The following is a 16,433-nucleotide window of genomic DNA, read 5'->3' on the forward strand; positions in this document are numbered from 1 at the left end:
TATCTTGAATATTATTATAGATAGAGATAAACTGTAAACAGCAATAATGTTCAGCAAAGTAAGATCTACAAATAAGTCAACATGACCAAAATGGTCAGTTGACCACTTTAGGAGTTATTGCCCTTTATAGTCAATTTTTAACCATTTTTCGTAAATCTTAGTAATCTTTTAGAAAAATCTTCTCCTCTGAAACTACTGGGCCAAATTTAACCAAACTTAGCCATAATCATCATTGGAGTATCTAGTTTATAAAATGTGTCCGTTGACCTGCCCAACCAACCAAGATGGCCGCCATGGCTAAAAATAGAACATAGGGGTAAAACACAGTTTTTGGCTTATAACTCAAAAACCAAAGCATTTAGAGCAAATCTGACAGGAAGTAAAATTGTTTATCAGGTCAAGATCTATCTGCCCTGAAATTTTCAGATGAATCGAACAACCCATTGTTTGGTTGCTACCCCTGAAATGGTAATTTTAAGGAAATTTTGCTGTTTTTGGTTATTATCTTGAATATTATTATAGATAGAGATAAACTGTAAACAGCAATAATGTTCAGCAAAGTAAGATCTACAAATAAGTCAACATGACCAAAATGGTCAGTTGACCACTTTAGGAGTTATTGCCCTTTATAGTCAATTTTTTACCATTTTTCGTAAATCTTAGTTATCTTTTAGAAAAATCTTCTCCTCTGAAACTACTGGGCCAAATTTAACCAAACTTAGCCATAATCATCATTGGGGTATCTAGTTAAAAAAATGTATCTGGTAACTCGGCCAACAAACCAAGATGGCCACCATGGCTAAAAAAAATAGAACATGGGGGTAAAATGCAGTTTTTGGCTTATAACTCAAAAACCAAAGCATTAAGAGCAAATCTGACAGGAAGTAAAATTGTTGATCAGGTCACGATCTATCTGCCCTGGAATTTTCAGATGAATCGGATAATCGGTTGTTAGGTTGCTGCCCCTGAATTGGTAATTTTGAGGAAATTTTGCTGTTTTTTTGTTATTATCTTGAATATTATTATAGATAGAGATAAACTGTAAACAGCAATAATGTACAGCAAAGTAAGAACTAAAAATAAGTCAGTATGACAAAAATAGTCAATTGACCCCCTAAGGAGTTATTGCCCTTCATAGTCAATATTTAAAAATTTTCTTAAAATTTGAAGATTTTCAATAACATTTTCCACAGAAAGTACTGTTATAGATAGAGATAATTGTAAGCAGCAAGAATGTTTAGTAAAGTAAGATCTACAAACACATCACCATCACAAAAACACAATTTTGTCATGAATCCATCTGTGTCCATTGTTTAATATTCACATAGACCAAGGTGAGCGACACAGGCTCTTTAGAGACTATAGTTTTTGGTCTTGCCATTCATATGATCTGCTAATGTGTCTACTTTAGCCTTATTATATCAGGGCAATCATATTTCTGGAATCATTGCTTTCCAGGCTTGCTGATATTCTTGCTTATAAAGTGAATATTTTAAAATAAAAATTCATTATTGTATTTACTGTAAACCAACTAATTTTCACTAGCTATTTATTTTCTCAATTTTCAAGAGTAAAAAAAATTAATGTGAATGTAAATCGTCACGAAAGTTTAGAAACCTGAATCTTTCTTTAAAACTAAATCAAGTAAATTAAATTGCTGCAAAGTGGGCTAGAAAGAGCTAAACGCAAAACAAAATATCCACGAAAATAAGTTGGTTTATAGTATGTTTTCTTGATTCATAAGAGAAAAGTATATACATAAGCCGGTCCCGATTAGCAATAAAACATGTTTTGTATGCAAGATATTTTTATTTCTTTTGTCAACATATTGTTACTACATTTAGCTTCAATCAAAAAGATCAACTGTTATAATAGTCTAATTCTAAGTATAACTTTCAAATGAAATTTTTTATGCATGGAATATTTTTTATTCTGCCAAGCACAAGACAATACATATTCAAAGCAAAGACTAAATATATAGAATTTAAAAAATAAGTTATCAACAGTAAATTAATTCTTTTTCTAAATCACTTTCTGTCTGTGTGTCCACAGTTCACTTGGCTTTAACCAAGTCTTTCAAAATAATTGCTGTCTATAACATAGTTTGATATAAGATTGTAAAGCAGCAATAGAAACAACAAAATATTCTTCAATAGCCATTATGTCTGTGACAGCCAAAGCATGTTTCACAGACAAAGTTAAACTTTGAGGTACAGAGTTCGTCATTCCACAATTGGTCGTCATCTCGTCTGAGATACACACAGTTAGAAGAATCATCATCCGGTTGGTTTGAAGCCCATCTGATGAATGTGAAGGGTTTGTTGACTGTGATATCTGTGGCCCACATCCACTGTTTAGTCTTAGATATAAACATACCACTGGTCCACCATCCTTCTACCTTACTGTGGTCTGTAAAAGATATAGGTTCAATAATATAATACCCTTATAGTACCCCAACCATCCTTCTACCTTACTGTGGTCTGTAAAAGATGTAGGTTCAATGATATATTACCCTTTCAGTACCCTCAGTAGGTAAACATTCTAGGTACCGTATTTGGTCATATATAGTATGCACTTATGTATAATACGCACCCTCTTTTCATTACCCCTTAGTATACTATTACTTAAGGCAACAGTTGTTTACCAATGTTCAAATGAGTAAATCACATGAACCTGAAAAGGATTCCCTGATTGGGTGGTATTAAAAAATAAGATCTGCTGTCACATTGTTAAACGTATATTCAGATATATATATATATATATATGTATGTAAAATAATATATATGATACAAATATAAAAAAAATTAATGAACTATAAATTGTTTCAATTATATTACTGAAGATGACACAAATTAGTCATAAACCCTGATTCTCAGATTTCTAGCAGCTCTTTTCAGGGTAAGGCATAAACATATCATTATGTGTATACAATATCACCATTTCTGAGCTAAGAATTTTATTTTTATAGTTTTAATGCCCAATTTATGGACATTATGTTTTCTGTTCTGTGCGTCCATTCATCCATCTGTTTGTCTGTTCGTCCGTTTGTTCGTCCGTCTGTCCCGCTTCAGGTTAAAAAATTTGGTCGAAGTAGTTTTTGATGAAGTTGAAGTCCAATCAACTTGAAACTTAGTACACATGTTCCGTATAATATGATCCTTCTAATTTTAATGCCAAATTAGAGTTTTTACCCTAATTTCACGGTCCACTCAGTGGCGGATCCAGCCATTTAAAAAAGGGGGAGGGTTCCCAACCCAGGACAAAGGGGGGGGTCCAACTATATGTTCCCATTCAAATGCATTGATCGACCAAAAAAAAGGGGGGTTCCAACCCCCCCCTCCTGGATCCGCCAATGCCACTGAACATAGAAAATGATAGTGCGGATGGGGCATTCCTGTACTATGGACACATTTTTGTTTATATCTGATTTTAAATTTAAAACTGTTGTAAATTAAAACAATAGTCCTAATTGCATATCTATACCAGTTGAGCAATCCAGGGGCCTCTTGTTTGATTTTTGCACACACTGCTAGTTGTGTATTTCTTTTCAAATTCATTGCAGGTTAAGTCTTTACATATATATGAATAAATCTGCATTTAATTGAACGATGAAGCATTTTCGGTTGAGGTTTTAATTCTGTGCCAAGAAAAATTAATATTTAAAAATCGTCATTTGAAGGAAAAAATATTGGTATCAAAAGTAGATTGCACTTATTTGAACTGTATGAACTTCCCAGTAGAATTAATTAATCATAATTACATGGTTAATGTTTGCATGAAGCACGTTTAAACATAAATTATTTGGATTAGCTGTGAGAAAAAGACCACAGAATTTGTTTTCAGACACTGTCAGAAGACACTGTCAGAACTGTGGGGTTTCAAGTCTTTATTTATAAACTTTTCTCTTTGAGGATTAGAATTGAAGCATTTGATTATTTGAAAAGACATATTTTTAAATGTGTTATTTCTTCAAATTTTATATGAATAAGTTGTCAAGTGGAATTTTTGCGTGTTAAAATATGAGTGGTAAATGTCACTTTCAGTTTATCAATGTACAGAAGGATGAAATGGTCTACCTTAAGAAATAAATTCAATTCTATTGTCAATTGTATTTTCGATTAAATTATCTTGGTAACATCAATTGAATGGAGTCTCATTTTATTCATTGTATTTTAACATCAAATTATCACTTTAACAAAATTTGAATGATTCCTCTTTAATTCAATAATCTCTAAAACGTCTTTTAAATGATGATTAAATGTAAAAAATTACTGTAAGGTTAGATATCCTTGTTAGATTAATGTGTTTTCTCCGCAATTTTACAAGTTCTGACTAGAATTTGTCTGATTTTTTTTACCAAGGCCTTTTAAGGAAAGTTAGTAGTCATTGTTTAGTTCTAGATGCAAAATATGATTTACTCTAGGGATTATTTTGAAATAGAATAAATGGGACTTTTCTGTGGCAAAGTCTGATATACTAGTACTCTGAAGTTAACCTGAATGTTTTTTATCAGCACAAAACACATATAAGACCAATACCTAATTTTTACAGATGTTCTATGTTATAAAAACATATAAACTATACTCTTTTTTTCCTAATAAACTCAAAAGAAAAATTTGGATTTCATTTCATAGTCTCTTAAAACTCAGTCAAAGAAATCATAAATGATTTCAGAATTTTATTACATCTGATTGCCTAAAAAAAGCACCACAGTTATTTCTCATTATGATTTAAATAAATGTGAGTTTAATGCAAGGATATAACCATATGTTAAGGAATAAGTGTACATTGGGGTCCTTCTAAAAAGCGCCCGGGGGAAGAAAAAAAGCGCTCGGGGAAAATATATAGAAATTGTATTGGCATGAGACAACTTTGTGTCGATGAAATAAGTTATTATGCACACTATTTTTTTTATAAATTTTAGACAAGTATTTTGCAAATTCAGATAATAAACATTTGTAATGAAGCACAAAAACAAGTATGAATGTTTCAATTTAAACAATAATATATGAATACTATTTCGAAAGACAGATCATAATGGATCACAGCTTATGCTGAAGATTTATAAAATGTTAGACATCAAAAGACATGTTTTTCAAAAATGACATCAAAATGAAAAATGCCAAAACAACTTAAATTCACAGATACATATTAGTTTTATAAAATTAAAAGAGTAACACATTATTTAAGAACGATAAAAGTGACACGCACATGTATATCAGCATCAGCAAATAAAACAATTATACTATGCATGTTAAAAGCAGGTGTTTGGTATAAAACAAATAACATTGAATCACCGATAAGCAGCCGCGGTTTAAACAGTTTTGGTTTTACAAAAAAAAAATATAAAATTTTTTACAATTTTTACGGTATATTCCACAAGGCCTGAATATCATATTTGCTTTAGCAGTGGGGTTAACTTTTCTTAGTGAGTACTGACAGGCATGTTGAAACCCTTCCACGATCGTCCAATGTCAATTCAAGTGCATCGATGTGTTTAATAAAACACAAAACTTTGAAGAGTGTTCACCTGTGCAGTTGCGAATTTAAGACCTCAGACACTTATTTTTTTTAATAACGAAATATACATTTTGATTGAGGACAATATCGTTCATGATTCTTCTATATACTCTTGTTTATATTTACGGCTTACTTACATATATACAATTTTGAAATCTAAAATGTAAAAGTGCAACACCACTATCTATACACTGTAGACAGAACAAGCAATGATTTTTTTGATGTTTTTATCCATGAAAACATTTAATGTTATAAAATATTATTATTTTCTCCTCCCAGCGCTTTATTTTCTTCCCCGGGTGCTTTTTAGTAGGACCTGTACATTGATATATCATATTTGATTTACTGTGAACTAATTTCATAGTTATCATGGTTATCAGTCTTTGTAGATTAAAGATCTTTTAAATTTTTGTGGATAACTTATTTCTTGTGGTTTTGCCTACATAAAAAGCCTATACAAAATTGTACTATTTTGGAAATTTAAAGTCATTGTATTCCTATACCAGAGAACTACACATAAATAGTTTACCTATACCAATGAAATTCATGAATTAATTTTCGCGTGGATACCAATTTTCAAGGATTGAGGAAAACGTATAGGAAATTGTGGCTCTGCTAATTAAAGTCGATCTGCATACAAGCCTATATAAAATTTGTACTTATTCTAACATTGAAATTCTTTGTTCATCTGTTAACCCGAAAAAATCTTAGAAGATTTATATCCCCTGAATTATACTGAATCCACTATTAAGAAAATAAAGGCTGTTCCCTGATCAACGCATCCTTCTAATTTCACGAGTGCCACAAGTGAAACAGTATCTGCTTTCCCTGCCGTAACCTCAGATCACCCCCAGATTTTGGTTGGGGTTTGTTTTGCTAAGTCGTTAATTTCCTATGTTGCTTTTTTGTGTATATTTGTGTCTATTAGTCTTTCTTTTTTAGCTATGGTGTTATCAGTTTATTTTTAATTTATGAATTTAATTGTCCCTCTTGTATGTTTCGCCCCTTTTCTAAATGATATAAGAAAATCAAATGTTTCTAAAATATATGTAAACTGAATCAATATCTATCAGGGAAAAAAAAAACTTTCTATAAAATAAGTGACATGACTGAAAGTTTGTTGCTACAATCTTACTTACCGTGATGATTTTTGATCATGTATGTCAGCACGTAATGTTCCTGGATTGATTCCAAGGCAACCAGATCACTACCAAGAGCCGTACAATACTCATTAGCTTCATACCAAGTTGTATTGAAATTAGACAATAAATAACAGGTTTGAAGCTTCCCTACATCAATAAGGTGAAAGTCTTGTGGACATGGGGTTTGAGACGGTAAATATCTGATTTCACGTTTAGAATGACCTGGTGTACTAATGTCTCTTATTTTTTCTTCCATTCTTCTGAAACCTTTTGTTACTTCTTTTGAAAGGTCGTCCATTGATTCTGACAGTTTTTTCTCTAGTCTGCCTATTTTCCTCTTAAGTCTGCTGACTTCAAGATCTGAAACCTGAGATTCCCCAGCAGTTGTTGATCTTTTATATCTCGAATGATAACTTTTTGAGTTCAAAGTCTTTTCTTCATTTTTATTGTTACTCCATTCCTCAAAATTTTCTTTTTGTTTTGGGGTTAACCCATGCTTCTTCAAGATACTTATTTCATAAGTGAAATTGTTCATTTTGACAAAACATTTTGCTGAATCACTTTTTAATCCATCAATTTTACTTATAAAGACAAACAGAATGAAAGTAATGAAATAAGTGGTCCAGAATTTATCAGACATCTTCTAGCAGTATGATCACTTTATTTTATAATTCAGTCATGTAATTTAACATGTTTTCATACTGCTGTTTTAACTTCAAATGGATTAAATGCACAATTTTAATAATACTTATAAATATGCATACAGAATGTCACTGATCAGCTTCAAAAATGTAAACGATATAATTTTCCTCTCATTTAGACACAATACCGCCTTACGATCAACAAGCTTTCATCAATACCGCAACCAAATGATGTTCTTTTACAATTTTTCACAACCTTTTATTGAATGGCAGGTTTAATACAATATTGACTACAGAATAATAATTGTAACAAAAATTTAATCACTTTGATTTATGGCTAAAGTTATGAATTTTATTGGATTGTTAGTAAGTTGTTTACAGATTTCAAAGGGAAGATTTAATCCCCAGAAGTTGCTATTTTACATAACTCTTCAGAAAAGCGTGGCTAATCTCAGGACAACCTTTGATAGATATTGTATGATGGGCTGATGTGTAAAATTCTAAAATCATTCAACATGTGGGCTATAATATTTGAAATTTATTTTGCAATAATGATTTATGTGACCCTTGATTTATGTAGGAGATGTAGAAGAGAGTATAAATTGGTTGGATCAAAAACCAGAGAGAAAAAAATCAGAAACAAATATTTTATGTAATGATGTACTTTAAAGATTAATTTTTTGTTTGTTTCAGTTTGATTAATTTTATCTTTTAATTGATGTCTGCATTGCCATCGTTTTCAAAATTAAAAGATTTCTCATGTTGATTTTTCATGATAATAGATCGTCCTTGAATTTCTGATTAAGTTATGACACTGGGAAACTCAATAATTGTTCAAGTTTTATTCAAATGAAGTCAGTTTAAATTATTTGAAGTTTCATGTTTAGATTTAGATTTGAGATTTGTTTGCTTTAATTGAATTTTTATAAAAATGAAAGAACTTCTGATATAAATCCAATTCTGTCATTATTCATATAAAGAGGATAATCAAGACTCCCATGATTGGATACAAGTTTTGACTGTTATAACTTGTAAAATCCAAATGAATATAAATCAGTCAGAAGAAATTCTGATTTTTTTCCAATCAACTTGTGGGCAGTTGAATTACATATAAAAATATATCCAAAAGTAAATGGGGTTTTGTGAAGTTGTTAAATTTATGATAAGCATCCAAAACTTTGTGAAAATGACTACCATCATCAAGCCGCATTTAGTGAATTTTAAAGAATTTTTCAAAGGAAAATAAACAATTATTGTTGGGTACATAACTGTTTTTTTTTTAATATCCAATTGTATTGATAAGAAAATCATCTACATTTTCCTTTTACCAATAATTTTATGATTTTACAAAAACTTTATTCAAAGTCAGCCTGGTGAGTGCATGTAAATGAACTACTTATGGTCTTTAAATTAAAGGACACTTTAAAAAAAAAATTAACAACAGTGAAATTATTTCTTTGAAAGTTGTGTAATTTTTCCAGAAAAATATTGAAAACTGACAGTTTGTGTTTTTACGTGAGCAAGCAAATTTCGCACTAAAGTATCTTAAAAAGTAAGTAACGATTGTATATTTTCTTTTTCGTATTTGGAAAGTGCATATTCTTGAGGAAAAATATCTGTAGATCTTTTCTGTATAGTATTATATCCAATCTATATGATATGTAATGCATTGTTTTTTATTTTCAGGCTGGTGTTGGAAAGCTTGAATTTAATGATGGTCAGATGTATCACTTCATAAATATAAACATTATGGACAATGCTGACCCTGAGGATGATAAAACATTTTATGTCCAGTTACTTAATCCAACAGGGGGAGCCACTCTAGATGTAGCATCCACTGTTACTGTGGTGATAAGGGCATCAGATGGGGCTTTTGGGAAATTTCAGTTCAGTGATTCATCCCTCAATGTAGAAACAAATGAACTTGGAGAATCTGGCTATACATCAGTCTTCTTAAGGGTAATTATTATTATATTGTTAATTGGTTCTTTTATACATAGAAATAAGGAGACATAATAGAATTGCCAATGAGACAAATATCTGCTAGCGTTCAAAAAATTTTATAGGTTAACTTCTCGGGGAACTGGTATTTACTATGAAACTTAGTTAATTTCTTTCAATGGAAAAATATAAATCATGTATTTATATTACATATCCCTATCTGATTCATAGAAAGACATGAAAGTAAATTACTGGTGCATTTTAAAAACTAAGCTAATACCTTAAAACAATACATTACTTTTGAGTTCTATTGTTCTACCACCAACAATCTCAATATTTGCTGATTGACTTATTGGTGGATAAAATTTACTGATGATTTTGCAAGATTTTAAAATATCATGGATCCAACCCTTTATATACATGTCTTACATATGCACTTAGTCAGTAAATTCTAATTCATTAGTTCTAAAATATTTATTCATAGTGGATTGGGAAACAAGTTCTGCAACTTATATCAATCCCTTTCCACTTTACTGGTGCGAGTGCTGCCTTGTAGCAGCATTAGGCTGCCATTTTTTTAAATCTACAGGGGTGTCTTTTACGTGCAAGAGATATGGCTCTCTCTTAACACGGGTCGGCCATTTATCGTCCCCTTTCAAAGGACTATCATCGTTTCCTCAAGACCATAATAGCAAATAGTGTCAAGAGAGAGCTGAAAATTCAGTTCCTAAAATTTTCATCCTAGACCAGGAATCGAACCAGGAACCTTTGTGATAGTGGTGCAATGCACTAACCACTACACCATGGCTCTCTAATTCATTGCTGTTATATATTTAATTTATTAGGTTGATAGACTGCAGGGCATTATAGGAACATCAACAGTCACCTGGGAAGTTCTCGGAAACCAAGACAATGACATTGTAGATCTGAATGGCATAATAGTATTCAACCATGGAGACACAAGTCAGAACTTAGAGGTCAAGGTCAGAGCAGATACTGTTCCAGAATTAGATGAAACTTACCAAGTTAAATTAACAACAGTTGAACCGGTAAGTGAAGATCATAACAGAAATATATTGTTCCAGAATCAGATGAATATTTGAAATAATGCAAATGATTTTATCTGATACAAATGGAAGATACACTGTGTTGGCTTAAATTTCAAGAACTCTTAAAGAAATGAAAACAACAGGATATAGATTTCATGCATCCAAAATGTTTTTTTATACTATGGTATACAAGTGTCCGGCTCCGTCTGTCCTTCTGTTCGTCTGTCGTACCGTCTGTCTGTCTGTCTGTCTGTCTGTCCGGCGTCCACATGTGGCACTGTACCTTGAGAACCGCTTATCCAAATTTCATGAAACTTAACATTGTTGTTTCTTATGATGGTCAAATGATCTGTATACTTTTTGGTGACAATAGGATTAAAACTTTTTGAGTTACGGGACTTTATAACTAAAACAGGGGTGTTTATTTTATTACATGTCGCGCTGTATCTAAAAAACGATTTCTGATTATTGCTTTAAACTTCAAACACTTTTTAATTATATTAATCCAAAGATCTGTATACCTTTTGGTGATGATTCAAAATTTTATTTTAGAGTTGTTGAGTTTTTGGTAAAAAAGGGGGGGGATTCACATGTCGCGCCATATCTCATAAACAATTTATGACTTTTGCTTAAAACTTAACACACTTCTTAGTTATATTAATCTTTAGATCTATATATTTTTTGGTGATGATTCAAAATTTTATTTTAGAGTTATTGAGTTTTTTGTAAAATAATGTTTTTATTCACATTTTGCTTAAAACTTTACACACTTCTTAGTTATATTAATCTTTAGATCTGTATATTTTTAGGTGATGATTCGAAATTTTATTTCAGAGTTTTTTCACATGTCGCGCTGTATCTTTGAAACTATTTATTATAATTGCATAAAACTTCTCACACAAGATGAAGGGCATATCATGCGCCATGGGCGCAGCTGTTTATTTTATTTACCTTTATCAGGGACACTTAAAGCCGATGTTTGAAAGCTAAGGATGTTTCGACATAGTAAAATGACTGTTGACATGTATTCATGGGTATATTTGATTTTATGTATCCATTATTCCAATGAATTTACCAAATATAAAAATAACTTTGATATTCATAGAATTTTATAACCACTAAGTAGTTGGATAGATACATTTACTAAAAGTGAAAAAAATTAACATTATGTATTTTTTAGGGAGAACTTGGTGCTGGAGATAGATTAGTATCCAGTGTGACCATTTTGGCCAATGATGATCCATATGGAGAGTTTGTATTTCCTAGTCAATTAAGACCATTACAGGTTGAAGAAAATTATAAAAGTAAATATAAAGGTTTCTTTCTACTGTGGATTCATTTATTTTTGTGGGTACCAATTTTCGTTACTTGTATGTTAGTGAATATTTCATTTCATTGTTTTGACCAAGTCTACATACAAGCCTATAAAAAATTTGTTATTCGTTGAACATTTCATTTCCTGGGTCAACTGTACCCATGAAAGCCACAAAATTGGTATCCAACGAATAATTAGGAATCAACAGTATCTGGATTTTTGTCAATTATCACTGTAAATAATCTGTTTACTGACATTTGTCAATTATCACTGTAGATAATCTGTTTACTGATATTTGTCAATTATCACTGTAAATAATCCGTTTACTGATATTTGTCAATTATCACTGTAGATAATCTGTTTACTGATATTTGTCAATTATCACTGTAAATAATCTGTTTACTGATATTTGTCAATTATCACTGTAGATAATCTGTTTACTGATATTTGTCAATTATCACTGTACTTAATCTGTTTACTGATATTTGTCAATTATCACTGTACTTAATCTGTTTACTGATATTTGTCAATTATCACTGTAAATAATCTGTTTACTGATATTTGTCAATTATCACTGTAGATAATCTGTTTACTGATATTTGTCAATTATCACTGTAAATAATCTGTTTACTGATATTTGTCAATTATCACTGTAGATAATCTGTTTACTGATATTTGTCAATTATCACTGTAAATAATCTGTTTACTGATATTTGTCAATTTTCACTGTACTTAATCTGTTTACTGATATTTGTCAATTATCACTGTAAATAATCTGTTACTGATATTTGTCAATTACCACTGTAGATAATCAGTTTACTGATATTTGTCAATTATCACTGTAGATAATCTGTTTACTGATATTTGTCAATTATCACTGTAAATAATCTGTTTACTGATATTTGTCAATTATCACTGTACTTAATCTGTTTACTGATATTTGTCAATTATCACTGTAAATAATCTGTTTACTGATATTTGTCAATTATCACTGTAAATAATCTGTTACTGATATTTGTCAATTATCACTGTACTTAATCTGTTTACTGATATTTGTCAATTATCACTGTACTTAATCTGTTTACTGATATTTGTCAATTATCACTGTAGATAATCTGTTTACTGATATTTGTCAATTATCACTGTACTTAATCTGTTTACTGATATTTGTCAATTATCACTGTAGATAATCTGTTACTGATATTTGTCAATTATCACTGTAAATAATCTGTTTACTGATATTTGTCAATTACCACTGTAGATAATCTGTTTACTGATATTTGTCAATTACCACTGTAAATAATCTGTTTACTGATATTTGTCAATTATCACTGTACTTAATCTGTTTACTGATATTTGTCAATTATCACTGTAGATAATCTGTTTACTGATATTTGTCAATTATCACTGTACTTAATCTGTTTGCTGATATTTGTCAATTATCACTGTAAATAATCTGTTTACTGATATTTGTCAATTATCACTGTAGATAATCTGTTTACTGATATTTGTCAATTATCACTGTAGATAATCTGTTTACTGATATTTGTCAATTATCACTGTAAATAATCTGTTTACTGATATTTGTCAATTATCACTGTACTTAATCTGTTTACTGATATTTGTCAATTATCACTGTACATAATCTGTTTACTGATATTTGTCAATTATCACTGTACATAATCTGTTTACTGATATTTCTCAATTATCACTGTACATAATCTGTTTACTGATATTTGTCAATTATCACTGTACATAATCTGTTTACTGATATTTCTCAATTATCACTGTAGATAATCTGTTTACTGATATTTGTCAATTATCACTGTAAATAATCTGTTTACTGATATTTGTCAATTATCACTGTAAATAATCTGTTTACTGATATTTGTCAATTATCACTGTAAATAATCTGTTTACTGATATTTGTCAATTATCACTGTAGATAATCTGTTTACTGATATTTGTCAATTACCACTGTAAATAATCTGTTTACTGATATTTGTCAATTACCACTGTAGATAATCTGTTTACTGATATTTGTCAATTATCACTGTACTTAATCTGTTTACTGATATTTGTCAATTATCACTGTACTTAATCTGTTTACTGATATTTGTCAATTATCACTGTAGATAATCTGTTTACTGATATTTGTCAATTATCACTGTAGATAATCTGTTTACTGATATTTGTCAATTATCACTGTACTTAATCTGTTTACTGATATTTGTCAATTATCACTGTAGATAATCTGTTTACTGATATTTGTCAATTATCACTGTAGATAATCTGTTTACTGATATTTGTCAATTATCACTGTAAATAATCTGTTTACTGATATTGTTCAATTATCACTGTAAATAATCTGTTTACTGATATTTGTCAATTATCACTGTAAATAATCTGTTTACTGATATTTTACATTTTTTTCATAGTTTTTTTCAATGAGTTTAATTGTTTTATAAACTTTCATTTAAAGTGGATAAAAGGAATTCAAAAGCAACTTTAAAATTCAATGTAAGACATATTTTTTGTTTTCTGTTTATTTTAGATATAACTCTGAGCATAAACAGACTAAAAGGCACTTTTGGTACAGTGGATATTTATTACAGAACTTTAGGCCCAGCAGAGTTACATCCACAGGTTCCAGTCACAGTAAACAGGGCAGGAGTCAATGATTACAGAGCAACAGAAGGCATGGTCAGATTTGGACCTACAGAGCCACAGAAGACAATAATTGTTACAGTTATGGATGATAGCGACCCAGAAAATGATGAGTCCTTTTATGTTATCCTGATAAATGCCACACTACACACTCCTGCTCAAACAAGAACAGGTATCAAATTTATAAAAAAGATGTTACTTACAAATATTTTTAATTCTGATTCCTTATAAAAATGACAAGAAAGTAACAAGATTCAACAAAAATATTTCAAAAATAATCTTATCTAAAAAATAGCTAAAATAAACATTAAGTTTAAAGTTTAAAATACAAAGTTAGAACTTGTGATACCGTATTGAAAAGAAGTTGTAACTGATTTGATGGATTTACATGGATTTTCAGATGACACAATATGTCATTTAAGAGAAAAAGATTTGAATTTCTAAATTTGGCTGTTCTAATAAGAAGTTATGTAATTATTAAAAGTTCTCGTTGTCTTTTTAACTGAATTAATGTGCATCAGTGTGAAGCTATAGCCTGTGTAATAATTTTCATTATTTTTTCAGTGTCTAACTCTCCTCGACTAGGACTTCTATCTGAATCCTTAGCTCAGATTATGATAACTAGTAATGATATTGCTAATGGTGCCCTAGAGTTGTCTCCCACTTCTGTCAAAATATTGGAAAGTGCACCAAATGTTGGAGTCAAATTATTAAGAAGAGGAGGCACGTTTGGGCAGGTAAAACTTGATATTTTTAAATTCAAAGAAAAAAATATCTGATGTCATATGGAAGATATTTAAAAAACTGTGATTTCTTTCAGAAATTTTATTTCAGATCATATCTTATAGAAAATAGAAGATATCATAACAAGACTTTCTTGAATGTTAAATAAATATGAATATTGTGCATCATTATTTTAAGTTTTATGAATTAATGTGTTGCTTTTCTGTTGTCTGATTAAGTCAGTTTGGAAGATTACTTACATTTATTATGAATATTTGAAATTAGTAAATGATGTTTGAACTATATATCAATTGCAGGTCAGTGTAAAGTTTCGAGTAGTGAATGGAACAGCCATTGAACATTCCGATTTTGAAACCATTTCTGACACAGCTGTTATACCAGATGGCGCCAGTAGCATTGATCTGCCAATCAGAATTATTGACGACAATCTTCCGGAACTTGAGGAAATATTCTATGTTGAATTACTGAATCAAATAACTGGGGGAGGAGTGTTAGGTGCTGAACAATACAGAGTGGCTGTTATACACATTCTGGCATCAGATGACCCTGAGGGAGCATTTGGTTAGTATAGCTTTAGAAAGGTTTCATTCAAAGTTGTAAAATTAAAAAAACTTACTCCTGGATTCTTGTGATAGGATATGTTCACACATATATAGAACTGAAACCATTTGTTGCTGAAGACTATTTCTTTTTGTTTTGGCTTTAATCAATAGCATAGAATTTTTCAAATGATTATGTATTTTGAATTCGATATCAATAAATCATTAATCAAATGTAGTTCTAATGTAGTTATAACAATTTATCAGACGCTCTTCAAATGACAATGATTACTGCTTAGTATCTTTAATTAGATTTTTGGGGAGAAATTCCAGCATTCACATTCAAATGTTGGTTTTTTTAGAATTTGAGATTGAGGGACTGTCAATAGAAGAACCAGAGAATGGACTACTAGTGACAACAAATATTACTATTATTAGGACTGGAGGCTCTTTAGGGGTAGTCACTATCACCTGGACTGCATTATTGAATGGTAAATATAGTTGTGATTTAGAACAAAATTCAAAGGAGTCATTTCTAATATTGATTTTAAAAACTTTATTACATTTTTTTGTGGATTGCATGGGTTCAGATACTCACAAGTCTGGAATACAATATTTCAAAATTTCCTCATATCTAAACAAGATGTGAAAAATAATCAGAATTTCCTTTATCAGTACCAGAAATTTAGCTGTAGATTTAATATTAGATTATAGTTTGTTAACTAATACCTTTATTGTTGAATTTTGTACATGTAGGTGGCAGTGCAGCAAGTGATATCAGTCCAGTATCTGGATCAGTTTATTTTGTTAGTAATGAACTAAGACGTTCAATATCAATACAGATACTACCAGACAACATCCCTGAAGGTCAGGAG

At 30.4% G+C, this 16,433-nt stretch overlaps 2 protein-coding genes across 2 annotated transcripts in view; one reads left to right on the top strand and one right to left on the bottom strand.

Annotated features, from left to right (window-relative positions):
* The window catches only part of LOC139518834 (adhesion G-protein coupled receptor V1-like), a 110,079-nt gene that overhangs the window by 27,292 nt on the left and 66,354 nt on the right, over window positions 1-16,433 (top strand). The window contains exons 30-37 of the mRNA XM_071310451.1: window positions 8,990-9,262; window positions 10,090-10,293; window positions 11,474-11,597; window positions 14,163-14,447; window positions 14,840-15,012; window positions 15,316-15,580; window positions 15,921-16,049; window positions 16,315-16,433. Coding sequence (XP_071166552.1) covers window positions 8,990-9,262; window positions 10,090-10,293; window positions 11,474-11,597; window positions 14,163-14,447; window positions 14,840-15,012; window positions 15,316-15,580; window positions 15,921-16,049; window positions 16,315-16,433 — 1,572 coding nt within the window. The remainder of the gene's footprint in view (window positions 1-8,989; window positions 9,263-10,089; window positions 10,294-11,473; window positions 11,598-14,162; window positions 14,448-14,839; window positions 15,013-15,315; window positions 15,581-15,920; window positions 16,050-16,314) is intronic.
* LOC139518835 (C-type lectin domain family 4 member A-like) lies at window positions 1,790-7,588 on the bottom strand. The gene is made up of 2 exons (XM_071310452.1): window positions 6,660-7,588; window positions 1,790-2,409 (listed from the first exon to the last, which is right to left on the bottom strand). Exons 1-2 carry the CDS (start codon window positions 7,300-7,302, stop codon window positions 2,150-2,152), a joined length of 903 nt encoding a protein of 300 aa, XP_071166553.1. The 5' UTR covers window positions 7,303-7,588; the 3' UTR covers window positions 1,790-2,149.

The sequence above is a fragment of the Mytilus edulis genome, chromosome 4 (assembly GCF_963676685.1).
Source record: "Mytilus edulis chromosome 4, xbMytEdul2.2, whole genome shotgun sequence".
Classification (NCBI taxonomy): Eukaryota; Metazoa; Mollusca; class Bivalvia; order Mytilida; family Mytilidae; genus Mytilus; species Mytilus edulis.